Consider the following 27,388-nt stretch of genomic DNA (forward strand, 5'->3'; position numbering starts at 1 on the left):
TTGGATCTAGCCCCACATGTGTGCTACACCACATGGGTGGGGCATGGAGCCCGTGGTGGGCCCACACCTCCCACATGGGGTGGCACGCTCCCCTCCCCTCCCCTCTGATCTCTATGTTATATTTTAATTAAAAAAAAAATTTAGTTTGGTTAAGGTAATCTTTTAAAATAAAGTTGTCCTTGTTTATGGCTTTTTTTAAAAAAAAAAAAAATTAGATTTGATCAAAATATTTTATTTTGACTTCCTAAAATTTCAAAGATATAAAAAAGGGAAGTTTAAGAAGGCTTTTAGTTTGGTCTTATCCTAATTAGACTAGAAGTGGATATGAGTCAAAGAATAAAGAGATAATGTTCCTAATATTCCTCCCTAAATCATGATGGTTGATTGATGGGATAGATGGCTCAGATATAATTCTCTCACACATCACATAATTCCTAGTGGTCAAGATGAGTCATAATTGGCTAGGCATACTTGGGGGATTGAGGTATATATTGGAGGGGATCCCGTCCCCCTCCAATCTCTACACAATTCCCAAGCGTCTCTCTCTATCTTGATCTCTCTCTCTCTTGATTTCTCTCTCCCATGCCCCACCCTCTCTCATCTCACTTCTATCTCTCTCCCCTCTCTCTCTATCTCTAGGTGGCATGACATCCATGAGAAAAAGGAGTCGCACGCCTAACTCAAGTTATAGTTTGAAGCAGTGTTTAAAAAGGCGGCGAGTCGAACAGGAGTCGCCCGGTTCGACTCGAGAACCAGCACAACCCGTGCCGGTTCCCATACAAAACCGGGAAAATCTCGGTTCTAGAGAAGAACCGTCGATTCCAATCCCGTTTTGTCCGGTTCTACCCGGTTTAGATTGGTTCCCGTTTCCCTCGACACGTACGTGCATGCGTGCTACACGTGTGAAGTTACCCTAATATTTCTACACAAACATTTTAATCTATATTACATAGGTTTTATATACCAAAGTGGAATACCCATCTTTCGATGTGGGATAATTCTCAAACATCATTAAATGAAAAGGGAATTTAAATATATTTTATTAATCATCAAGTTATAACCACATATGGTGAGGTGGCGTGGTGGTTAAGACCTTTGCTTCTTTATGTGACGTCTCAAGGTCGAGTCTCCCCGTGGGCGTTACTTTTTTATGTTGTATAGTTTTTGTTGTATATATTGTATAAATATTTTTGTAAATAATATAAAAAGCATAAAAAAATGAAAAATAAAAAAGTTAACTTTTTGTATAGCAATTAATTTTTGTTGTATATAGTGGTATAATTATTTTTTTAAATAATATGAAAGGCATAAAAAAATAAAACATAAAAAGTTTATTCTATTTGAAATCTTCACCTTTCTACTAACAATCTCTTTCACTAAATTTATTATAGAAACCTAAAAAAATAAATTTTTGAAAAATTGAAGAGTTATTTCCAAAACGCATTTTATTAATTTTTACATTAATAACCAAATCTTTTATTTTATTTATTAATTTTTACATTATAAATCATGTAATGTACTATTTTTCTTACAGTTGTCAATAATACATTTTAAATTAGATAATATTATAAAATATTTTTAATTTGTTATTATTTGTCTAATAAAATAATTATAAAATGTAAACTAATAATTATAATTTCAGTATATAATATTATAATTAGTTAGGTTTTAATAATTTTGGATTATAGTTAGTTAGGCTGTAATAATTTGGATTTTTTTAGCGGATTAGGGTTTTTCGCCAAAACGAGATTTTAATGCCCATTCTTTCATTGATTAGTCTACTCTTTATAATAGTCCATGTATAATTATATATTTTATCTATGATAATTCTATGATTTTTCTTTTATGTGATGCAAATTTAATGGTTAACATAAGTTTATACAGGGAAAGAGCATCTCAATATTCACAAATTGATGAAAAAAATGAAAGTTAATAATGTAGTACCTTCATTTCTTATTGGATTCCTAAAAAACAATATTTATAATGAATTTTAATAATTTTTTTGGATTTTTTTGAAGCTTTAATCAGACCGATTCAGTCGATTCCCAATCCGGATCGCCGATTCACCGATCCGGATCGATTTTTGAGATGCCCGATCAGGGTCACCGATCCGCTTTTTAAACCATTGGTTTGAAGATAGGGGGCACACCAAGCCTTAGAAAAGGGAGGTGCCTTTTTGGCATGCCCTAATTGTTCTAAAAGGGGTTCCAATAAACCCTACTTGTGTTTTATGCTCTCTAAAACCATAATTTAAGAAGCATTGCCTAAGGAAGCTTCCTGGCTCTGAAAATTCAGCAAGACCAATAAGATTGAAGTATGTCATCGGTCAAGAAATCAAGTGTGGGTGTACTAAGTCCTATAGGGGTAACCCTAGGCAAGTTCGCGTAAGTCATCCTGGCTTTTAGCTTTTATTTTTTTAGTCATATTTGCATTTTTTCTTAAATTTCCATGAACATTATTTGTATTGAAATTGTTAGTGGAAGCTTGAATTTAATTCCTAGATTGTGTCTATTCAATGTCGCAGTAAATGGAAAAGGTCTTAGGCTGTATTCAAGGTTTTGTTTCTTATTTACAGCAGTGTTTTGTAGCACTTGTAAGTGGAATTCGGATTGACTAATAAAAGAAAAACAATTTTTTTTTATTTTATTGCCTTGAATTCCACATTATCACTTCTTTTAGTAGGCACATGAAGTTGATATTGAACATGAGATAGGAATCAACAAACTAGGAGTGTCGACATGGATGTAAAGTCCCATTTCAAACCAGCCTACCCTCGGTCTAGTTCAGATTTCTTCACTTGTGTAAATTATGAAGGAAATAAATAGGAGAACAATAATAAACCACGCTTTCCAAAAGTGATTATTACACTATCTTGGGCGTGGTAGTTTCACATAGCTAACTGACATAATATAATAAAGGAATAATGACTATGATCATAAAAATGCATTCCCATTAAAGTTCATATCCAGATCAATAAAAAAAAACGTACCTGGCGTGGTAAAATCACTCTCTTTGTATACCATGCCACCAGGAACATCAACATCAAACCTTACATATTGTCAAGAAAAGTCACATACTGCCAAGTAATACATTTAATACTTCTCCACAAGTATATCGATATATTCTTGTTTATACCATGTTATATGTACAATATAATATACACTATACAGTATACACACTGCATACGCATACACACATGCATAAATACATAAGCAATTCTTATGGGACACCAAAATACCTTCAGTTATGCATGCCCATGTGAATACTTACAACGATAGAAACAGTATGCAACTCAAACACTACCCCACAGTGAAAGAACATTATTGGAACAAAAAAATTTAACAAGCTCAGAGATATCTAAAAATTGGGTTGCTACTTTAGGGGACAAAAAGCTTCCAATTTGAGCATCTTGAGGTTCATGGAGAAATATTGAAACTAGTTCTCAAGTTGACTTTCTGCTTTCAATGTAAGATATGTGATTTTGTCACATATCATTACGCTTACCCAGACTTCCTTCTGATAAATGGATTTATCCATACTTTTATGAATGACAGATTTGATCGCAGAATAATGGAGATGAAGGTGAAATTCACTAAATCATAAGAGAACAGAAAAAATGTGTTATTGCTTATATACATCTTACCCATGAGGGAACATTACCAAAATATCAGCCAAGTACAAGAGATGAAAAAACCCTTCATGTATATAACAAATTACATTATCGCACATACACATATGCCATTGACACTTCCTCATAATTCAATATGGAAGATCACCATTATGATGAGAGAGTGTGACCAGCAGGATCAGAAGCAATGGCTTTCCTTAATATTTGTTTGGTCATGAGAATATGGAGAAGTGTGACAATGCAAGTAACAACTTCTGCCTACGAAAATGAAATTCAATGCCTAATGCCACATTTTCTATAAAACTAAAGCAAACCAAATGAGCAATTGCTGTTACCATATATAGAAGATGGTGAATTTCAAGTCAACATCTTGAAGTAGGTTTAGAAGCCAACTGGCCCACTACATGTCACAAGCACAATGATGAATGCTGCTTCTGCACTGCATTGGACAGCAATATTATCTTACATCTCCAAGAGCTTAATGATGGGATAAAAGATAGACAAAAGCTAGTCATTCCCCATTAAGAGTCGGACCAACCAGCCCAAGGAGAATAAGACCCTGCAAGGATATGTTCCAAATCATAATAATCAAATGCAGCCACATAACGCTTTATGCCCCCTCATCAAAGCTGATGTGCCCTTGAGCACACCACATATCCCCACCTATGTGGGCCGGTATTATGCCCCCGCATAGCACGTCTCTCACATAGGTGGGAGTCTGGCCGGGCCCGGATCAAGCCAAAGTGGCAATGGCCAGGCTGGGCCTATTAGATTCCAAAAAAAAAAAACAAATGAGGGAAAACAAAGGGCAGAGCAGTATCAAAGCGAGTTCAAAAACCCTAGATCTTCAAGGCCCTCAAGAATATTCTGCCAACATATTCTTCATTCTTCTCTCAACAAACAGCTACCACTTTCTTCAAAGTTCTCTCAGCAAACAACAGTCATTCTGACTCTTAGACAAGGTTAAACATCTCCTCCTCTCAACCCCAATTTTATCTTTATGCACCCCTTTTCTTCTATTGCTCCGATTTTCTTTTTCAAAACCCTATATATCTTTGAAGCCCTAGTTATCCTTTCTTTTAGTGTTTCATAATCAAAATCCCAAAATCCTCCCTCTGAATGCTAGATTTACATGATTTAGTCTACAAATTCTCTCTTAGGAATAAATCCTCCCTCAAGGAGAAAAGATTTATTAGATTTAGTGCGAGAAAAGATTTATTAGATTTAGTGCACATATCTTCCGTTAGAGTAGACCGATTAAGATTTAGTCCATGACATCCCTATCGGGTATCATGTGCCCAATTTTCTTCCTCTGGGGCACCACGTGCTCATTTTTCTTTCTATAGGCCATGACACACCTGAAATTCCAGCAACCATTCCTGAAATTCCAGCAATCTTCTCCTTTCTTCTCAATTTCTAGCCGAATATAGAGCCTCCTTCCAACCCATTTTTATGGTCACTACAAAGTTGAATTCGTCCAAATTCACAACATGCAAAGCCATCATCAAACCATCGTGGTCAGAAACTTATGGGACATTTAGATGGTTCTTCAAAACCCCCTTCTAAACTACTTATCAAAAGTGAGCTTGATGAGACTGGAAAAACAAAAGAAGTCTCATTCACAAAACCCGCATATGAAGAATTGGTTGCTACAGATAAACAACTCATCAGATGGATCAATGCATCTCTATCTGAATGAATCCTATAAGTCATTAGAATGCCCATAGCTGCAGGCTCTACAGGAACCTTCTCACAGGAATCAGTGGCACGATTGATGCACTTGAAGCTTGTACTTTAGCATCGTGGGCAAGAAAAGATAATGATCATGGAATGTAATAACAAAATTAAAGGACTTTGCAATTAGCTTGTCATGACCCAACAAGCTGTCAGTGATAAAGAGAAAGTAGACTATGTCATTGCTGGCCTGAACAATGAATGCAAAATGTTTTTTTTTTTAATGCTGTTAACTGTTATGAATACAAAATGTTCATCACCCAGTCACTGCCATTCCAATATTTCCCACATTTTCAGAGGTACAACCAATCTTACTACAACATGAGCCTCTTCCATAGCCAACCTACACCGAACACACCCAAAATCAACGTTCTCATGACGTGCTAATCACAGCTAACAACCCTGTAACATTTAATGGCAGACGTGGTCGGTAGCTATAGAGGTCGTCAAAGAGCAGCCACTTACAGCCCACAGAATACAGACCAAGGTATAACAGGGTGGCATATCAAATATATGGTCATTGAGATCATCCTATAGTAGAGACTGTTACAATCGATAAAATCATAAGCGATAAAGCTCAAATAATAATGAAGACAAAGGTATCATTCTTATGAAATGTTCTTGTAAATTGCTCCAAAGGTACCATTCTTTTGAATAATGTATTTTTAGTCCCTAAAATCAAGCATGGCCTCATTTCTGTCTCTCTATTGACTCAAGAAAATAGGTCAAACTTTGTTTTTACACCGTTCTTAAGTTTTTTTAAAGGATCTATTTATTGAGGACAACATTCATTTAGATCATTCCACAAGGACGACCACACGTCTTGAATGATGAATTGAGGATGCTCTCATTATTAGTATCTTCATTTTAAACAAATGAGGATGCCAATGTTAGCCATCACATCAAGGTCATTGCAGCCATGAGTCAGTCATGAGGTTATGTAAAGAGAGTTTGATCCCATCATTATCTAAGAGCCAGAACTTGTTTTTATGTCATGCTTGTCAGTTGGGTAAACATTCCCAAATTCCCTTTTACTATTCAAATAAAAGAGCTTCCTCGCCTTTTGAATTAACCCATTATGATGTGCAGGGACATGCACCCATCGCTTCTTCTTTCATACCAAGTGTTATCTGATCTTTATGGATGTTTTCACGGTATACTTGGATTTCTTTCCTCAAAAGAAAAATCTCAAGTAGTTGAAACATTTCTACAACTTAAAAATTTGTTAAGAACCATTTTTGTGGAGCAATCTTATTTTTCACAATGATGGGGGATGTGACTTCTCATATCATGCATTTAAGAACTACTTAAAGAACAATGAGATTGAGCAACAAATTTTCTGCCGACAAATTCCACAATAAAACAGAGTAGCAGAACAAAAGCACTGCCATATTGGCGAGGTTACCCTTTCCTTGATATTCACTAAAATACCTACGGACTGAAGCTTAACACACGGCTGTTTATGTCAAATAGATTGCCCTCTAATATTTTGAATGGCCGAAATCCTTATGAAATGTTTTATAGAAAGCAAGTAGATTTCTCATTTCCTCGATCATTTGGATGCCATGCTTATGTTCGTATAGATCAGAGTCAAAGGACAATAACTTTTTTGTAAAATGGAAGCATGAATTTTTGTTGGATAGGAAAACAGTTATAAACTGTGTTTGAAAATTCGTCTGCCTGGACGCCTAGGCGGCTGGGATTCCAAACCACAATGGGCTTGGCGGGGTGCCTAGATGTAGAGGTGCCAAGGAATCCACCTAAGTGCTCCACCACGTACCTAGGTGCCCGCCTTTGCCAAGGTAGCGCCTCAAAGCCCTTGGCGAGAGAGCAGGAAAATGCCCCTGCCAAGTCATTTTTTGTTATTTCCCCCCCTCTTTGAGGGGGGAAGGGCTTTCAGGGGTGTGAAATATTTTTTTCAACATGAGAGGGTTTCATTGTAGGGTAATCCCTCATTGAGGTCAGAGAAATTCCTAAGGAATTTTTTTTTTTTTTCCAAAGCCAAGAGGTTGGTGATCTCCTGCATGCAGTTAGAGGTTTGTGAGGGCAAGGGCCACATCCTCAACAACCACCACTTGGCAAGCACACATGATAGCCGCATTATGGGAAGCGATCTGATGATGCAGGGCAAAATTACTCTTATTGTTAATGTTCGTATAAATTCAAAGGATGTATATTTTAGTTTTAGTTTTAGGTTTTAGCGTTTATTTTTAGGGATTCTAGATTTTTTTTATTTTTTTATTTGCGTCATGAGTACTATTCACGGGTTGCTATTAATAGAGGTCAAATTGATATTACAAATTTTGTGTTTAAGTTACGACTTCTTGGATTAGTTTAATTATTGTATAGACATTTAGGGTCTATTTGACAAAACAGAATCTGAATATTCACAATTTTAAAAATCTAAATAAAGAGATTGCCATATATGAATTATAAATTATCTGTACATGTGTTTTTCTGTACATGTTTGACTGTCTTGGACTACTGATAACTTTGGAAAGAATAATGAATGAGTCCCTTGCAAAAAAAGCCCGGTTTTTTAGTGAAAATCCAACCCTCCTTCAAGAAATTGGGCAAAGGTAAGATACTGGCTAACTAAATGTCTCATCTTTCTCTCTATCTATGCTATCTTGATCGCTTTTACAAGTAGCTCCATCCCTGGTTCTTCTGCCTCTATCGATGATACTTGCACTGTGCAACAACAATTTTTCTTTTTTTTTTGACGAAGAATAAAAAAAAAAAATTCTTGTGATTTGCCCAAGATTTCAAGCAGTTCATGTGATGCTTCTTGTTGCAAGTATTGCACGATAGCATCCGGGCCGCTCTACTACTCCCTTCACTTTCAGTAGAGAAGCACATCTGACACATAACCATGACTGCAAAACGATCACAATCATCTCCATTTTGATCTTTGACAAAAGCCCTAGAAACATCTGCAAAATTGATGGTTTCAAACCTCCGAGCAAGGTCTTCAGCAGCAATTGAAGCAGCAATGGCCTTCTATTGCAATGAAACACACTTTGTTTGAACGGATTCAAGCTGCTCATCTTCTCCATCAACACCCGTAACCAAATCCCCTTGTTTCTTGGATAACTCATCGCCTTTTTTGAGGTGAGAGAGAAAGAGAGCATCAAGAAAAAAGGTCGAGGTGAGAGAGAGAGAGAGCGTCAACTACATGGAATGATGCTCGTTAAAAATTTTAGTATCCCCAAAAATTCAAGTCAGAGTAGAATTTTTGAGGATTCAGATATATGGGGTTTGTTTGGATATATCTTAATAGGATACGAGCCTACCAAACATGTCTACGAACTTTTAGAATTAAAATCATATTAGATTCTATAATATCCTGGAATATCAGGATATTTGATTGCTATCAAACAGACCCTTAATGTCTTTTAATATCGAATTATAATATCTAAGAGGTGTGTCCTTAAGAGGGTCATCCACATGATTTTCAAAATTGAAAGAGACATAAAACCTTAAGCTTTTGGAACCCTAGCTTGGAATGAGGAGAAAACTCTGGGTTTCTCCTAGTTATTGCTTATGCTTGGCATGTTTCCTTGCTGACTTTACTGCTTTCCTTCAATTTTCCTTATATCAATTTGGTATCATAACTCAACTTTTCTTCAACAATAAAGCCTGGAAACTACAGCCAAGACTAGGTTTTGCTGACTTTGGGCCAAGTTTTGTCAAATTAACCTAAATCTTGTTCTTTTCAATGAGTTTTTGTTGATTATCTATCTAGGGTTTGTGATTGATAGCGAGAAGAGGCCATGGAAGGGGGATTTTAGCAGATCCACTTCGTGATCCCAAAGATGAAGAAATTGAGTAACTTAAAAAGCAAGTTCAGCTGCTAGCTTAGCAGTTTGCGAGCATAGTTCATGAGCAAACAGTGATCTTTCTGCCAAGAAGATGTTGAGTACCACCATTTTCATCTCCATGATCCGTGTGAAGAGTCGCGTGAAGCGGAAAGCAATAGAACATCTAGACATGGGGAACATCACTCTAGGGTTTTCGATTTGAACGACATTTTTAATTTGGCGTAGTTTGTATTGAAAATCAGCAAGTTGTAGATTGGGATCTGCCACCAATCTTTGACACATACATAGATGAAAAATAGATCTTGTAGGAAATCCAATCTAAGATGATGATCAAGATTTTGTGGTTAAAACCTATCTTTGATGAAGAAAAAGATGAAGAACTCCAAGGAGAATCAATAGGTGAAGTTGTCGGTTCAGTCATTGAATCCATTAATCATCTCGGAGTTGCTCCATGGGTCTATTCTAGGGCTGAACCAAGGCCATTTCAGCAAGGTTATAGAGCTGAAGTGATGCAATCTCAATAAATTCATTCGGTTGAAAGGACTTTTATCGACATACAGTGACCCTTTCCTTGAGGGTTTCTCGACAGTATTTATAGATATATCAACTGATTGCAAATACTCATTTTCAATGCACAATCATTGTGTTTTGATAACCAACAAGTCCCAAGATCGTGTTTGCAAATACTCAGGTTTAAGAAGGTTGCAGGACATGTAAATTTCCTCTTATCAAAACTCGAGGATGAGTTTTCTCCAACCAAAGGAGAATGATGCAAGGCAAATTTATTTTTATTTTTGAAATGTATTTGATTTCAAATAATGTATATTTTAGTTTTAGTTTTAGGGTTTATTTTTAGGGCTACTGAGTTTTTTAGGGTTTTTTTAGGGATTGTAGCATTTTTTTATTTGTTATTTACTTCATGAGTATTGTAAATAGGTTACTGTTCATAGGGGTAAAATCGTCATTATAAATTTTTTGTTTAAGTTTGAATTTTCAAGTCATTTTAATTATTGTATCGACATTTAATATCTTTAAACATTGAATTCTAACGTATAAGAGGTGCGTGGGGCCTTGAGAGGGCCATGCATATGATTTTCAGAATTGAAAAAAATAAAAAAGCTTAAGCTTTGGAACTAGCTTGGGGGCAGAGGAAACTGTAGGTTTCTCCTAGTTATTGCTTTTGTTTGGTATATTTTCTTGCTTATTTTTACTGCTTTCTCATATTTCCCTACATCGAACTAAGAGTTTCTGAAATGCGAAACCAGCATATACTGGCTATGAAAAGCCTTAGAAAATGTGGAATAGGCTTTGTAGAATGGTAATTTGATCTGGGTCAAACACATTTTCGTAACAAATTAAGTCTAAGAGATCATTGAATTGTAGTGAATGGAATTGAGGTGCCAAACATGCTATGTATACGTACATGAATCTGCAGTCTTCTATACATAAATTACAATATAGCTCGCGTGTTACGTTGCAATCAAGAATTGCCTCACACGTTTAACGTCGTGTCTAGATAAGGTACAGAGATCTATCTTTTCTCTAGGCAATTTGGCTCTTTTCAAAACTATATACGCAACCTTTTTAAGGGAACTTAAGGAGAGGTGATGAACACCACTAAAGTTATAATACAACTACCATGAGAAAGTTCATTGATCATAGGTTCCCTAAGGTACACAATTTGTTGGCTTTTAGAAATTTAAAAATGTACTGCTTTTTTTTCTAAATACTCATGTAATTCAAAAGAGAATATTTAAATTTTTTATTTATAAATTGCTAATAAATAGGTTTTTATTAATGAGATTTAGTATTCTCCTTTGGGAACATTTTAATCTATACTTTGTTTCACTCATGAAAATGCCGAGCCCACTTTTATACACACATGTCTAGCATTAAATGCATCATAAATGATACGTTTTACTTTTTCTAAAATACCCAATTCTTTATATAAAAAGGCAATATAATCCCTTATGAATTTAATAAAGTATTTTATAAATTTTGTAATTTCTTAAAATATATCATTTTACTAAAAAACTTTAAATCAGATAAAGAAGCAAAATATCCAATTTATATAATGTATTATTTCCCATTATTTTAAAAAAATAAAATTTTATATAAAAGGACAAAAAATTTGTAAATTTAATTTGTAGTTATAATAACTATCAATTAAAATTTATAATTGAAAATATCTTTAATTAATAAACAAAATAAATTTAAATAATAAATAATTTCCATAAGGGTATGGTTTGTACAAGGCCGAGGCCCTAAACAATCAAAGTAAGGCGCACCTTCAAATAGTATTACAAGATGTTGTTTCAATACTAGAAATCTTTGTGATGGCCTGAAAATTTATTTTCATCCGTAACTATAAAATTTAAAGCTTCAAAACTAGTGTATATTAAGCAGATCTATGAATACTTGAAAATCTTGAAAATTGACGGTCTAAAAATGCATTACAAGATGCTCTATTTCCAAAACTTGAAATCCATTTTTTGTCAATTCATACATCTTGAAGTCGAGATGATCAATTTGAGGATTTTTGGGTATCAAAACAACCTCTTCTAGTGAAATTTTGGAGGTGTGCCTTAATTTGATTGTTTAGGGCATCGCACTTATATAAACTTTTTCCTTTCCATAATACGGGAAGTATATAACATTTTTGTCTACAAGTTTGTCATAAATATTATTTCAAATTAACGTAATTGCACTCAAGAAAGGCACTTAGAGGTTAGGTTCATAAAAGGCAAAATTTGGACAAGCTATTTTCATATCATTAAACCCTATTTTTTCTAAGAAACCAATTGATAGTCCAACATATCATATATTGTATTTAATAATCTAATATATACTATGGATGCTCCTTGAGGTATATAATCCCTCAGGTGAAAGTCATGCACAAAAGTATTTTTTGGATCCCAATTTCATAACTTCCTCAACCAGACACAAAAGTATTTTTTGGATCCCAATTTCATAACTTCCTCAACCAGACAATACTCAAAATCAAAAAGTGTATACTAATTTTATATATACCAAAAGAATTTGATAGTAATATCTGAGTATTTAGAATATCGAACAAAAAAAAAATCTTTTACACTCATTTGGTTATTTTAAAGTGAATTCCAAAATTTTGTATTCAAAAAGTACTCCTAAATAGATTTTTTATCAGATTAAATATGGAGAGTAAATCTAACTTAATTTAACATTAAGTACAAATTAAAAATTGTAACAGAGGAACGTTATTATTTAAGTCAACAAATTATATTTAAATTATACCTATTTTTTTATTGAGTGAGTAAATAGGGTAATTCGCGTTTACGATAATGTACTAAGCACGTTAGGTTTTTGTGGTAGTAAGTCATATTCCCAGATATGATCCCATAATCAAAAGCAACAACCAGAAAGAGTGGCTAGAAGAACTCACATCAATATAATGTTAAATTTTTATCCTAATTAACATTTTTTTTTTGACAGCTTATCTTAATTAATAATTTTAATAACATTAATATCACTTTTTAAATTTAATAATAAATTGTTCATTCTTTATTTTAAAATTGTAATTATTCACTAAAATAATATAATTATGCTTTTTGGTATAATTGTCAAATACTTTATGCATTATGCTTTTAGGTATAATTGTCAAATGCTTTATGATTTTAGGTATTTCTATTAGTTTAAAATTGTAATCATGAACCTAACAATATAATTATGTAATATCATTAATTCATCAATAAAAATGAATTTTAAATGATAATTATTTGTAATTGTTAAGGGAGAACATAGGGTCACTCGCATTTTCAATTGTCTACCCACCACTTTTAAGTAGTCAAATTAGTAGTTTCGTTTGTATTTGCCATTTGGAATGGAAATAAATATTAAAATAATGAGCGGCTATCATTATTTTAATTAGTAAAATGTTAATTTTTGTTTGTGCTTTAATGTTTCTTTGTAATTTACAATATAATGATAATTAAACATTGAATCCAGTAAAGTTGACTAAGAGCATTTAGTTAAAAAAATGGGCATTAATTTTGTTTTAAATTAAATTCAACTAATTTTATATATCAATAAAAATGCCAAAATCAGATGAAAATTTAAAATTTTCTTTTGGAAATTATAATGGGTCGTTATTTTATTATATTGTTTTGAATGGAAAACATGGTATGTTACACTATAAGATGCATGAAATGATTTGATCATAAAGGCCTAATTTACTATATCTCACAAGAACTCCAATAAGTCTCTTAATTATCATATAGTACAACGGGTCTTTTAACAAATTTTATTTATGATTTTATTAATTATGTATATTTTATTGCTTTTTCATTCTCCCATCAATCTAAAGTTTTACTTGTGTGAACTTGGATCTAACTTGCATTCATGTTAACTAAATTTATAAAGCTCTATTTATGTGTAAACTTACATTTCACTTGCTTTTATATTAATTAATATTTTAATCTTTTAAATTTCAAGTATATAAGTCGATGCTTGTGTCTATGTATATATATATATACATAGATAGATAGATCGATAGAGAAAGAGAGAGAGAGAGAGAGAGAGATTGTGTCAGTAATGAATTTCCTCGAGTATAGCTTTCATCAAAGAAATGAAGAATATAATTTCACCTCCTAGGATGGACTCGGGCGACAGAGAGAGAGAGAGTATGGGCTTAAGGGGGAAAGACAGAGAGAGCCGGGGTTTAGAGCAAGAGAGAGCTTAAATTTCCCTTTTTAAAGAGAGATAGGGTTTAAGAGAGAGAGAGAGAGAGAAGCAAATATGGTTATTGTTTTTTCGATGGATTCTATTCCTATGGTTTCTTAGGGTTGTAGTTCGCTTGGCTAACACCTTACGACCATATTTTAGGCTTAACCTACTGTACTATATCCACATAAGAAACGCTGTAAATTATTGTTTTTTCTTGGCTGTGCGTAATATCAACTTCATGGCCATTTATATGTCTATTTATGTAAATCAATTCCATGCTCAATGATCAAAACCTGGATGGTTTATATTCCATATTAGATTGTTATTGTTTTCATACACATACACAACATGTTTGATTTTGTTATCTTACACACATAAAAACACAAGCAAAGTTTAAATTCTACCTTAAATGTACTCTCGATTTCGCATGTAACTCCCTAAGTTATCAAAAAAATGACTACGATGCTCTGTCAACATGTTACCAAATAAATAAGGCTTTTAGTAATTGATTTCTCTAGAATAGTTATGAAACTTCTCTTTGTATAAAAAAAAAAGGTAGCTCTTTTAGGTAACCTTAAAAAAATGCAGAGAGAGAGAGAGAGAGAAAGAGAGAGAGAAAATAAAAAAACAAAGCACAAAAAGAGAAATGAAAGAAAATCTATTGTTCGTTTCATTGGGATTTCACCATTGAAGAGAGGGGTAAAAAAGAAAACATAAAAAGAGAGAGAGGATCTTTTAAGAGAAAAGAGAGGGAATTAGAGTCCAAAATTATCTTTACCTTCACTAACTTATTAGTTTGCATTAAGAACTTCAAATTTGTATAATATTGGCAGGTATATTTAAATGTCTATGTAAAAGTGCACAAGAAATGAAACAAACTAAAGAAATATGAATCACACTTTAACAATAGTTTCTTAACAGTATCTTACTTATGACAATAACACGTGGATTAAACGTGCAACACACATTTTGTTACTAGTATAACAAGCCCACCTCTTTGGGTAGTATATGACAGAGACAAAGAAAACGACAGAAATACACAGTAGATATTGTCAGATATTGCCAGTGTTGGTAATGTCAAATAGGCATGCAAGCATTCTAAAACAAACAAATTTTACTGACATGGGAAAAAAGCTACCACTTCCTAGACCATAATGCAAGTTCAACTCACAATGATACTTGCAGAAAGACCTCACAAAATGAAAAAAAGAGTGAAGTGAAGAAATATGACTTGAAAAGCGTACTTGTTTTTAGTAATCAAATATAAAGAACCATGAAATTGCTTGCTTTGCCTATCAGATGAATTGGTAGATTATGGTTTCAAAAAACAAAGTTTTGATGCGATGTAAAGGGTTGGCTCGATGATTAGGCCATTTGGGAACCACAACGCAATGTCCAAGGATCAAATTCCACTGCCGACCAATCCAAAGTTAAAACAAACCATATTTTGATGGCTCCAACACCATGTTAATCTGAATGAGAACAAAGAAACAAGAGAACTGTATTGTATACTATTTAAACCTTAATTGTATGGATATATCCATACAAGTGCATACACACACGAATACATGCATACATGCACATCCAAATAGACCTCAAGAGTAGGGGAAAAGACACTAAAGTCCTTGACATAGACAAATATAGCATCCCACTAGAACTCCATCACAAAACTACGACACGAATCACAACCTAATACACATTGTTAACAAATGCTTGTATGACAAACGCATATGTCATAAAAGAAAAACATATGGATTCTAATGTCAAAAAATAATAAGTTACTTGTAAAACAAAAAAGGAAAGAAAACTCATTCACTCCCTTTGAAGGAGTTTGTTCCCACCTTTTTTCTCATTCTGGGAGTCTATAGGTATCTATTACACCGATGAGCACCCTACCCCACCATTTTTGTTATTGTGGGAATGTAAAGTCCCCACCTTTTGTTGTTTATGACTCTGACTGAGCACCCAGGTTGTGGGTTGCCATTTTTTTGTAGTTGTGTAAACTTTCTTATTTTGTGGTTGTGGGCTGCCATTTTCTGTAATTGTGTAGATTTTCTTCTTTTATTTAATACAAAGTCAACCATTCTTGAAAGAGAGAGAGAATTATGCACAAAATAGTCCCGCACTGAGAAACAAAAACACCACGCATTCAACATACAACGAGACATTTATCCCCAGTTGACCATTTTTAAGCTATACTCTCATCTATTCCCAAATAGGTCAACGAATGGTTGAGTATCTATTTTAAAAAAGTATTAAATGACGAACGCAATGAGAATATAGTGGTAGAAGGGATTGTTGGTACAAATCACTGCAGAAGTCATAGATACATTCATAGGATTAGGATGTCGGAAGTGAAAGAAGCTTTTACAAGGATGAAGATAGGAAAAGCTTTAGGACTAAATGGTATCCCGATAAACGTTTGGAAGTGCATGGGGGAAATTGGCATTGACTGGCTGACGAAGTTGTTCAACAAGGTGTTGAGAACAAAGAAAATGCCAGATGAATGGAAGAAAAGTATTGTAGTATCTATTTACAAGAACAAAGGAGATGTACAGAAATGTGCAAACTATCGAAGGATCAAGCTTACGAGCCATATTATGAAGCTCTTGGAGAAAGTCATTGAGCAACGACTAAGGCATGAAACGAGTGTATCTGAAAATCAATTTGGTTTTATGCCATGAAGGTCAACGACGGAGGCTATTTTCCAATTTAGGCAACTGATTGAGAAATTTAGGGTGAAGGGAAAAGACCTCTACATGGTCTTTATTGATCTAGAGAAAGCTTATGATAAAGTACATCGAGATTTGATTTGACGAGTGTTGGAAAAGAAAGGCATCTCTAAACACTACATTGACTTGGTGAGAGATATGGACAATGGAGCGCTAACTAGTGTATGATGAACTAGTGAGAGTTTTCAGTAACAATAGGTCTACAACAAAGGTCAGGTCAACATTGAGCCCGTACCTCTTTGTTTTAGTTATGGATGAATTAACTAGGCACCTACAGGATAAGGTACCATGGTGCATGTTGTTCGCAGATGACATAGTTTTGATTGATAAGACCCAAAACAACGTCAACACAAAGTTAGAACTTAGGATGGATGCTCTAGAATTCAAAGGTTTTAAAATTAGTCGGACTAAGACAGAGTATATGGAGTACAAGTTTAGTAATAATAAGCGTAGAGATGAGGAAGTAGTCAAGATTGACAGCCAAGAAGTACAAAAAAGACCGCACTTTCGATATCTTGGATTGATACTCCAGAAAAATGGAGAGATCGAGGAAGACGACACACACAGAATTAGAGCAGGGTGGGCGAAATAGAGATGTGCAACTAGAATTTTTTGTGATCACCGCATACCAATGAGGCTGAAAGGCAAGTTCTATAGGAGACAGTGGTGAGACCAGCTTTGCTCTAAGAGGCGGAATGTTTGACGGACAAAAAACAATATACCCATAGAATGAGTGTGGTGGAGATGAGAATGTTGAGATGGATGAGTTGCAAGAAAAGAAGGGACAAAATTCAAAAATGAATCTATTCGAGAGAATTAGGCATGGCACCAATAGGCGATAACATGAGAGAGAACAGACTTAGGTGGGATGGCCATGTGTGGCGCCGACCAAGTATAGCACCTATTAAGAGGTGCGAATTAGTTCAAGTGGAAAGACTGAAAAGGATATGGGGTAGGCCCAAAAGGACATGGTTGGAAGTAGTCCGAAAATATATGGGGACTTATGGCCTCACTGAGGATATGGCCTTTGATAGAGCATAAATGAGAATCAGGATTCATGTAGCCGACCCCAATTAAGTGAGAAAAGGTTAAAATGATGATGATGACTTTCATGCATTCCTAAATAGAATGGTCACCTCACTTTTCCTCATATTTTTCATGCATATAAAAAATCTCTAATGCACAAATAATTACCAACCAACCTGACCAACACTTTAAGTTCCTCGAAAAGCCAAATTTTCCTATAGGCTCACATGGCTAAAATCCAACAATCAGGTTCAACAAGTTCAGACTTCAAAAACTTGAATTTTCAAATAAAACCCTCTCCTTCTCAGTTCTCTAAACTCTCACAAACAAAGTTCCAGAGTCTTATAACTGTATCCTCAACTATTTCAACTCTTATAACAGTGCCACATGACAAACTAATCTTATGAGTTTTTTTCAAAGAGAATCTTATAACTGATCTTCGAAAGAACAAAAAATCAAATTATACAAATAGTATAGTTTGTCTTCCTTTATGCATTTATGTACACATGCTTTTGTAGGTTTGTGTGTCTACAACTCTCCATAAGTGAGTTGGATGGGTTAAATAGGTGGAGCTAAACAAGTGCAGATTAAACAATGCATGCTTTTGTTGCAAGGATGTATATGCTACATATAGTTTCCCTTCTTTTTTATTTTCTTTTTTTGGTTTTTTTCCATATAGTTTTGTTCACAATCGACACAAAATATGACTATGAGCCAAGATTTTAACTTACAGATGTATCTTTCGGTATGTGCTTATGATATTTCCCGCTTCATCTAGTAAAACATGAGTGTTACACAAGTGCTTATCATCTGGTCCTTTCTCTTGGAAACCACCTAGTGACAACCAAATATGGTGGTCCCTGCTCAATCATGAAAACTAAAACATATTAAACTGTATGCAGAGAAGAAATTATTGCCAAAATTCAAAGCTTTGTCCACTCTACTAGCACAATATATTATCAAAACAAAAAAAACAGAAGAGGGAATTTTTTTTATAATAATATATTATTTACAAACAACCATATACGTGACATAAATACAACAGCAGACAATCATCATCAGATTAACAGGGAAAAAAAACAATGTAAAAAAATAAAACTATCTTTGTATGCATGTAATATCATGAAAACAAAAAAAACAAAAAGTAAACCTTACTGATTTTTTTGAGAGAATGCAACCAAAATACAAACTAAAAAATAACTTGATTTGTATTCCTCCAAAAAAATTGTTTATAAGAATTTAAATTGAAAACATGGAACCCAATTTTGCTCACCCCAAATGTTGAAGATGACCTCCAATCTTTGCACTTGGTACCAATCGAAGCCCCCTAATCTCTATGAAAGGTCCTCAAATCCACAAATCGAAACCCCTAGGGGCCATTTGGATCTCTGGAAAAATATTTCGCGAAATAGTTTTCAAGGAAGATTGCTCATTACCGCTGTTTGGATCTAAAATCTGTGTCGATGATGTTTTATGTTAGAAATTCTTCTCTATTTTGAGCCCAAAACAGAGAAATTGTTTCTCCTCCCTACTACAAGCTAAAAAAATAATTTCCCTGTCTGATTTCCTTGAAAAGCTGAATAAAATAATTAAAAACAGGGGTATAGCAAGTTGGGGCTGGAACAAAAGGGGCAATATGTTCCCATCTCTCTCCTGCACCCTTTCACTCTCTCATCGCTAACCCAACTCTCTCTCTCAAAAAAAAAAAACCTTATATCTTTGTTTCTCGTTTCTCTCAATCTCTCCCCATTCATAGAAATATCTACTTCTATCTTGCTCTACCCATTTCCTTCTCTCTCTATCTCTACTATACTTTCCTTTCTAGAGATTCATTACATTTTAGCCTCTTTTCATGGTAGAAATGTATCTTTCAGGTTGCATCCATATACCATCCAAATAGCAAAATTTTATTTTACAGGAAATGTTCTTCACAAGAGATCAGTGTTTTAGAATGCGGCCGCATCATGCGGTATGTGGTGGGCTCCGCATCAGACTGACCGCATATGTGCTTTTGACCTATGCGGCCGCTTCAGACCGCATCGTAGCCGCATCTTGCATTACACCGCATCCCCTTCTGCCAAAAAAGTTTTTGATTTTGCCCCTTAGGGAGGGGCAAAATGGTCTTTTTGACCATCCAAAAATGGGGGAAACTGTTTTGGAGGGGGTTATTAAACCCCCTGAATGATGATTTCCAGCCACTTTTGTGGCTTTTTTTGCATCAAATCAAGGAAAAAAATTTGGCAAAAATTTATTTTTCATTCAAATCTTCGATTTGGCAGTTGTTTGATATTTCGATGTTGATTTGATGCTTTTGATTGTTAATTTGGGGATGTTAGGGTGAATTTGTGATAAGAAATTGGGGGGCAAAATTTGACTTCAAATTTCAAAATTAACTCTCAAAATGGATGATTGTATTGAATTATTAACTATTAACTCTTCTTGAGCTTGACTTTTGTTTTGTAATATCACTATTCTGTGCTTATGGTTGTTTATAGTTGTGCTTATGGTTGTACTTATGGTTGTTGATGGTTGTACTTATGGTGCAAATTTGTGCTTATGGTTGTTGATTGTTGAATGTTTTATGAAGCTAGTTTCAAGTTTCTAGTTTCTATCAAGGGATAGTGGATAACTGGATACAGAATCTCCGACAGCTAATAATTTTGAAGTTAATCATTAAACTAAAATACCTACTATCACATATATCACCTCCATATTTTTTTCTATGCATTAACCTATTTTTTTACATTTATTGACTGCATCGTCGCAATGCACCCGCATCCGGGCCACATCTCCCCCCCCCCCAACCGTTTTTGGCCGCATCCCGCATTTTAAAACACTGCAAGAGATTTCTCATGAAATAGTTTTTCAAGACAATTTTTTCTAAGGATCCAAACGGGGCCCTAAACTAGATACCGATTCAGGTTCACATCTACTTGCCGCTCTTGGTGTTTCAATATTCAAGAATCTCACAAATCCAAAATCCTGAGCGTGTTTTGTGGAAACTAAGCCTTTGATTCAATAGAGATTCAAAATTAGGATTAGGGAAGAAATTTCATCCAAGATTAACCCAAGGCTACAAAGAAATGCGAGTTTTCAAACTTCAGCCAAACCCTTGTTTGAAATCAGAATCTCACAAATCCATGATTTCCATTTTTGTCTCAAATCCAATTTTTTCAAAAGCTGGGGATGCAAAATTATGGGAAAGAGTGAAATTTCAGAGCAAGTGGATTACTGATTGAAGACAAAATGCAAGTCCACCCACTTTTTTACTGAAATGCGTTGGATTCAACAAGTTCCGACATACTCACCGCATCTATCAAAAAAGTCATTATGCCTGATGAAACTCACCCAAGTTACTACAATAACTCGAGTGACTGTGTACAGTAACCCCTGGGCAAGTACAAGGGCTTCCCGGCTTGGAGGTTAGGCAAATCTGAGTCGGACTCACCAAGAACACCAATTTAAGCCTTACATGTCATTAGAAAACATAGGGACAGAAACTCTTCTTGCATGCATGAAGAAGATAAACCAAGACTAAATTATTTAATAATTCTTTTCACTAGAACAAACTCATTTTTCAATCATATATTGATCCATAAAGTTCATGAAATAAACACCAAAGGAAGATATCACTCACATACCTTGCAAGAGAACGATATTGTTGCATTATGGGCCCATCTAACATCTCAGCTATCTCAAGGGACTCCCCAAGTTTGGCACCCATAAAAGAGAAGTTCTCAGGAAAACAAAGTAAGTTCACACCAGCCGCAACAGCCTCCTGCACCAATCCCACATGGCAAGTATTCGATGACTGGAACTTATAAAAAAGAAATATGCAAAGCTCCCTACAGCGCATTTAATGATAAATATGAATTCTATGTGAAAACATGCAAGTAATTCAAACAAATAAAAAAATGAATTACTGAATGCCAATAACAATATATATATATAAATAAATAAATAATAAAAATAAAAAATAAAAAATAAAAAAAACGTGATGCCAATAATACATTATCCATTGGGTCAATTGATATACCAAGTAAAGTCTAACCTATTAAGTATCTTGCCAATAAGGAAAGATCATTTCATTTAGCGAGCTTACTGGTATGCAGCCAACATCTTTCCATTAAAACTTTCACCTGAAGCCGAGAAAAAACTAATTCTATATTAAGGCCTAACCTTTGCCCTCTATGAAGCTATAATCATGGGCCAATATACCAATAGTTAAGAAGGTTTAAAGGAATTCATAGAGCTTAACTGGTAAAAATATCCTGCTCATTTGCAATCTTTTAGAGAACAATCATTTGAAAATTCATGTGATCAAGCCAAGGTGATCAAGCACAATATTGCATGGCATGATACAACTATACAAAGCATCAGGGATGCCTTCATTATGTTCATAGAGACATTGTTTGTCATAAACCTATGAACAACAGGTTTGACGGTATCTTATATCTAGATAACTAAGGAGACCACACTCAGTTCCAGCATCAACCCCTTGGATTATCTTTTGCTCGAATAACTTCCTATGTTGTAGAGGCCCTTTCACAACCTCAACCGGAGGCTGCCATGGGTGATGAGATGCACGATGTTGCGCAAAAGAATACATGGGAAATCACCAACCTTCCTAAAGGGAAGAAGGTCGTAGGATATTGGTGAGTCCACATTGTGAAGTACAAGGCTGATGGCACCATTGAAAGGTACAAGGCTAGATTGATTGCAAAGGGTTTCGCTCAGACTCCTAGTATAGTCTACCAAGAAACATTTGCTCATGTGGCCAACTTGAACATTGTGAGGATCATTCATTCTCTACTTGCTAATAAATCTTGGCCTCTCCACCAACTAGATGTAAAGAACGCTTTCTAGCATGGAGACCTCCAATAAGAAATCTTTATAGCTATGCCTCCAGGTTTTCAGAATAAGGAGGATACAAGAAAGGTGTGAGTTAAAGAAGGTGATTTATGGACTTAAACAGTCTCTTGGAGCATGGTTTGAAAAATTCATTAAGGCACTGTTGAACTTTGGGTTTAGAAGAAGTCAAGCTGATCATATGCTCTTTTGTAAAGAAGAAAAGTGTTGGGATTACAGCCCTAATAGTATCAATAATATTGCTATGATAGGGGATAATGTGAAGGATATCGAGGATCTTAAATCATAAGATAATTGATCCAAATGCTCCTATCGAAAATGGTTGTAAATCAAAATGTCATCAAAGAATACTAAAATAAATTTTCTTAGATAGAATCAGAATACCTCATTCATCAAGCTTTAAATGGTTGATGGTGCATTGGTGAGGCCAAAGGGCATTACTAATATCTCATATCACCCTCATGGGTTCGGAATGCCATCTTAGGAACATCTTTTTCTTTTACTAGGATCTGGTGATAGCCTAATGACATATGAAGTTTAGAAAAGTACATTGCCCCATGCACTCATCTAACATATTCTCATCAATTATAGGTATAGGCAATTTGTCCTTAACTGTAAGATACGTTAAAGCCCTATGATTTATGCACATTCTCCATGAACCATTCTATTGCATACTAGAAGAACAAGCGAGAAGTAAGAATTGGTGCAAGAATAAACGATACCCACTTCCATCAGTTCTTGAGTAAGCTTCTCTATTTTTGTCTTCTACACATATGGGTACCGATAAGGTTCCAACAGTTGGTGGTTGACTTCCTGCCTAATGTAAGTGGAATACAAAGATCATGAGATCGTTCAGGTGGTACCTCCTTGGGTTCCTCAAACACATCACTATATTGTTCTACCAAATACGTGCCTCAGGATCTTCTAGAGATTCTGCCGTTGCTGACAAGGAGAATATTTGCAGCACAATGCCATGAGAGCCCTCATGAACCAATTTCTCCATGCGATGCAAACTAATAATCGTTCTTGGGACAGCCTGCGCTGCCTTTAGTGCATATTAATGTTCCTTGACCGTGAAATGCATCCACAAATCAAAGAAATCCCATTACATTGGTCCCTATGTTCTGAGCCACTAAGCTCCTAAAACCATGTCACATCCTCCCAAGGGCAAACATAGTGATCAAGTTTTGATTAATAAAACCCATGGTTATAGATATATTTCTAGCTTCCCTCAATTAGCCACTGTAACCACAATTTTCACAAGGGTAAATATAAAGGGCGCCTTGCTTTGTGACTTTATGGTCTACAAAGTTATGGCACTACCGAAATGGTTGAGAATGATGACAAGACGCTTCTTTAAATACCCTTGCACTTGCATAGTTTCAGAAGAGATTACCCTGGGCTAAAGCATGCTTCAAGATTTTTTAGTTCGCCTTAATGACTTGTGAAGGTTGGCCATCCTCATTCTTATCATCTTCAAGTGATTCCTCAAAAATGTTCCCACCTAAAAAATATAACTTTTGCATATCACGACCATGCTCAGGTAGTACTGCTCATGAGAATTGTAATGGAGGCCCTTCCCTCGACATTCACGCATCTCATCTAGTGAACTTTTTAACAAGGGGTTCCAAAGGTCGTGTGCTTTTGCCACTATGTTGGTGGAGTTGTTTTGGTGAGACAACAAATTCATTTCGTCGTTGTTGAGCTACTAACTTATCTTCTTGCAAGTGTATCAAGCACACCGCTTGCAGCATTGATGTTAGCTTAAACATTTGCATCGTCATGACATCAGAGCCTTCTATTTGGGCTATGTGAATCATATTTCGCTATTCTGCTCTATCAAGGGCCATACCCTCAGTAAGACCATAAGTCTCCATCTCTTTTCTCACTACTTTCATCCATATCCTTTTGGGGCTTCTCCTTGACCTTTTAAAGCCTTCCACTTGAACCACGTCGCACCTCCTAACCGGTGTTGTATTGTGTCAGCCCACCTAACTCTACCTTCCCTTATCTTGTAGCCTTTAGCCACCCCTAAGTTCCCTCGCATACACTCATTCCAAATTCTATCATTTTCTTGTCTTGCCACTCATCCATCATAACATTCTCATCTCTGCTACACTCATCTTACAAGTATGTTGTTTCTTGACCGCTTAATATTCCGTTTTATAAAGCAAAGTTGGTCTCACAACTGTCCTTTAGAACTTTCCCTTCAACTTCATTGGTATGCAACGATCGCACGACACTCTGGTTACACATCTTCACTTCGCCCACCTAACTCTAATTCTATGTGCAATATCTTCTTCAATCTCTCATTTTCCTAGATTATTGACAAAAGTTATCAAAAATACTCCCTTTTAGGTATTTCTTGGCCATCAATCTCAACTACTTCCTCTTTTCTACTCCTACTATTACTAAAATTGCACTCCAAATATTTTATCTTAGTCCAGATAATTTTAAAACCTTTAGATTCTAGTTTTGACTTTGCATTGACACCTTTCCAGTCTCATTGATCAAAACTATGTCATTCGTAAATAACATACACCACAATACCTCATCTTGTAGAGCTTAAACATTTGCATATCATGGCTAATTTCTTCCTTGAGCCCACTAAAGAAACGATAGGTACCAAAGGCATCTGACAATCCAATTGTCCAATTAGCCAATTTCTGAAATTGGTGTTGGCACTCGAAGAACTTTGACAAAACTTACTTTATGGCTCATCATCATCATCATCATCATCATCATAGCCTTTTCCAAACTATTTGGGATCGGCTACAAGAATCCTAGTGTGTCATTCTGCTATATTAAAGGCCATTTACCCTCAATGAGACCATAACATAGATTCAGGATTCATCAAAAGTTTTGGCAAAGTTTTATATTGGTTGTCTACCTAACACAACCTACCTCTTTTATTCGAGCTTGGGATAGGTTAAGGGAAAGTTTAAGGGATAGGTTAAGGGAAAGTTTAAGGTCCTCACCCAGACCTACTTCATAGCTATAAAATCCTCAATTGGCTCGGGCCAAACCATACATATAGAGATTTCAATGGGGAATCCATTGATCTTCTTGAACCATTGGTACCATTGTACAACTTCCTATTATAAACAAAATGGGGCGAGACATACCTTATTCTCCTTAAGGACTTGATTAAATGCAAAATATGCTCAGCGCTATAAATCCAGCTGGTTGGACCCTCTATGTGAGGGAAGTTTAACTTAGTTGTTCACGGAAGCATGAAGCATGGAAGACTACCAGATGGAGCACCCCTTTTTAGGGGAGGATTCTAATGAAGGAGAAAGTTGCAAATGGTATGAGGAACCAGTATAGTATTGTTTAACCGACATAACTCACATTGAACATGGTCCAGGGAAGAAGACATGGCATCAAGTTCGCAGTCTACAGAAGCAACTAACGCCAGCATGTCTTTAAGTGTACTAGAATCCTCTTAGGTACTTGGATTAGCTCTTGCTCTAGTTCTTCACTCTCTGAAAGGGAAACAATGCGAAGTAGGTGGTCAAGTGTCTGTCTCTCCTTACAGAACTCAATGTCAATTTCGATCTTCTAGCGACTAACCAATACCAACAAATACCAGCATAAAAGAAAATACAGAAAACACAACCCGTAATTGACCGCCTGCACGTTTTATTCTTGGAATATCAATTAGCATATACGCCTTCCTAATTACTGAACCTAATTTGATATTGTCCATAATCCTCATAAAATGATTTGACATACTACACTTTCTTTATTAGTTGATTTGGCATGCCTCTCTTTATGCCATTACAGTACATGAAAGTCGAGAGAGAGAGAGAGACTAAGAGTGAGAAAATGGCGAGACAGAGAGAAACAGTTAAATGTTGTACCATGATAAAACGAGGAAAAAGTTGAGGGAGAGAGGAGACACCTTGACCAAGCTGGAACAAGTGGTGAAATTGGCGTGGAGATCATTAATGGAAGTCATCTGCACAGCTCCCACTTTAAAGGTGCGGCTGGTCGCCATGTTTGTAGAGGAGCAAAAGCAACGACCACGACGAGAACAATAAAAAGAAACTGAAATTGCGGGTCGCCAAAGTCGTGATGACTTCAGGGCAACAATCGCAGCCATGGTTGCTGCACAACAAACCCTAGAAATAAGCCGCCCATCTCCTCACAGACTGAAATTCAATGTCCGATTGAGAGAGAAGCTAAGAAATTCATCAAGAAACACGCTCGGAGAGGAGAGAAACGAAGTTAAGGCGAATTCTCGATGAAAACAGCCCTATCAGACAACGGTGGTGCGTATGATACACCGCTGCTATCGTTGTATTGTTTTCTATGTATATAACAGAGGATCAAAATTGTGGTATAATCGAGGGCTTATATTTTGCTCCAGTGGGAGCAAGTTTTTTTTTTTTTTTTTAACAATCTTATGAAATTTCATTAATATAAAGATAAGGATTACAAAGCGTTGGTACATGGATTAATTCAGCATCTCCAAACCCACTCCAAGCTTAGTAAGTCCATCCGCAATTGAATTAGCATCAAATAGACATGTCAAAAAGAAAATGTCATATAATCATTCAAAGAGTCTCCTTCTACAATGCAAGTCATATTTGTAAACATCTCTTATATAAGCTTTAAACCTTGCAGCATTGCATGAAACTCAACCTCATTAAAAGTTGTATTCCCAAGAGGACCCACGACACAAAGAAGAACATCAGAATAAGAGTTTCGAATTAAACCTCGTACTCATATCAATCTTGGGTTTCCAAAAGAACTCCCATCAAAATTAAACTTAATGCAATTATGCACAAGCAGGTACCATCTACCTTTGGGTCGCAAACACCAATTGACATTGTTGACAATGTTTTTTAGATTCATCCATACTTCTACATTCG

At 35.3% G+C, this 27,388-nt stretch overlaps 1 protein-coding gene across 4 annotated transcripts in view; it reads right to left on the minus strand.

Annotated features, from left to right (window-relative positions):
* Positions 1-26,702, minus strand: part of LOC18423587 (Nitrilase/cyanide hydratase and apolipoprotein N-acyltransferase family protein) — a 34,481-nt gene extending 7,779 nt beyond the window's left edge. For 2 of the 4 annotated variants that reach the window (XM_088873706.1, XM_020674301.2), the window contains exons 1-5: positions 26,416-26,702; positions 25,863-25,996; positions 21,284-21,420; positions 18,374-18,502; positions 2,990-3,048 (exon numbers count right to left, since the gene is read on the minus strand). In XM_088873706.1, the coding sequence (XP_088729832.1) occupies positions 2,990-3,048; positions 18,374-18,502; positions 21,284-21,420; positions 25,863-25,895 (358 nt within the window). In that variant the 5' untranslated portion in view covers positions 25,896-25,996; positions 26,416-26,702. The remainder of the gene's footprint in view (positions 1-2,989; positions 3,049-18,373; positions 18,503-21,283; positions 21,421-25,862; positions 25,997-26,415) is intronic. The other 2 variants (XM_011628977.3, XM_011628972.3) reach the window with 1 other exon arrangement.
* Between the last annotated feature and the right edge of the window lie 686 nt (positions 26,703-27,388).

This window comes from Amborella trichopoda, chromosome 8 (assembly GCF_054954075.1).
Source record: "Amborella trichopoda isolate Santa Cruz 75 chromosome 8, AtrichopodaSantaCruz75HAP2 v2.0, whole genome shotgun sequence".
NCBI lineage: Eukaryota > Viridiplantae > Streptophyta > Magnoliopsida > Amborellales > Amborellaceae > Amborella > Amborella trichopoda.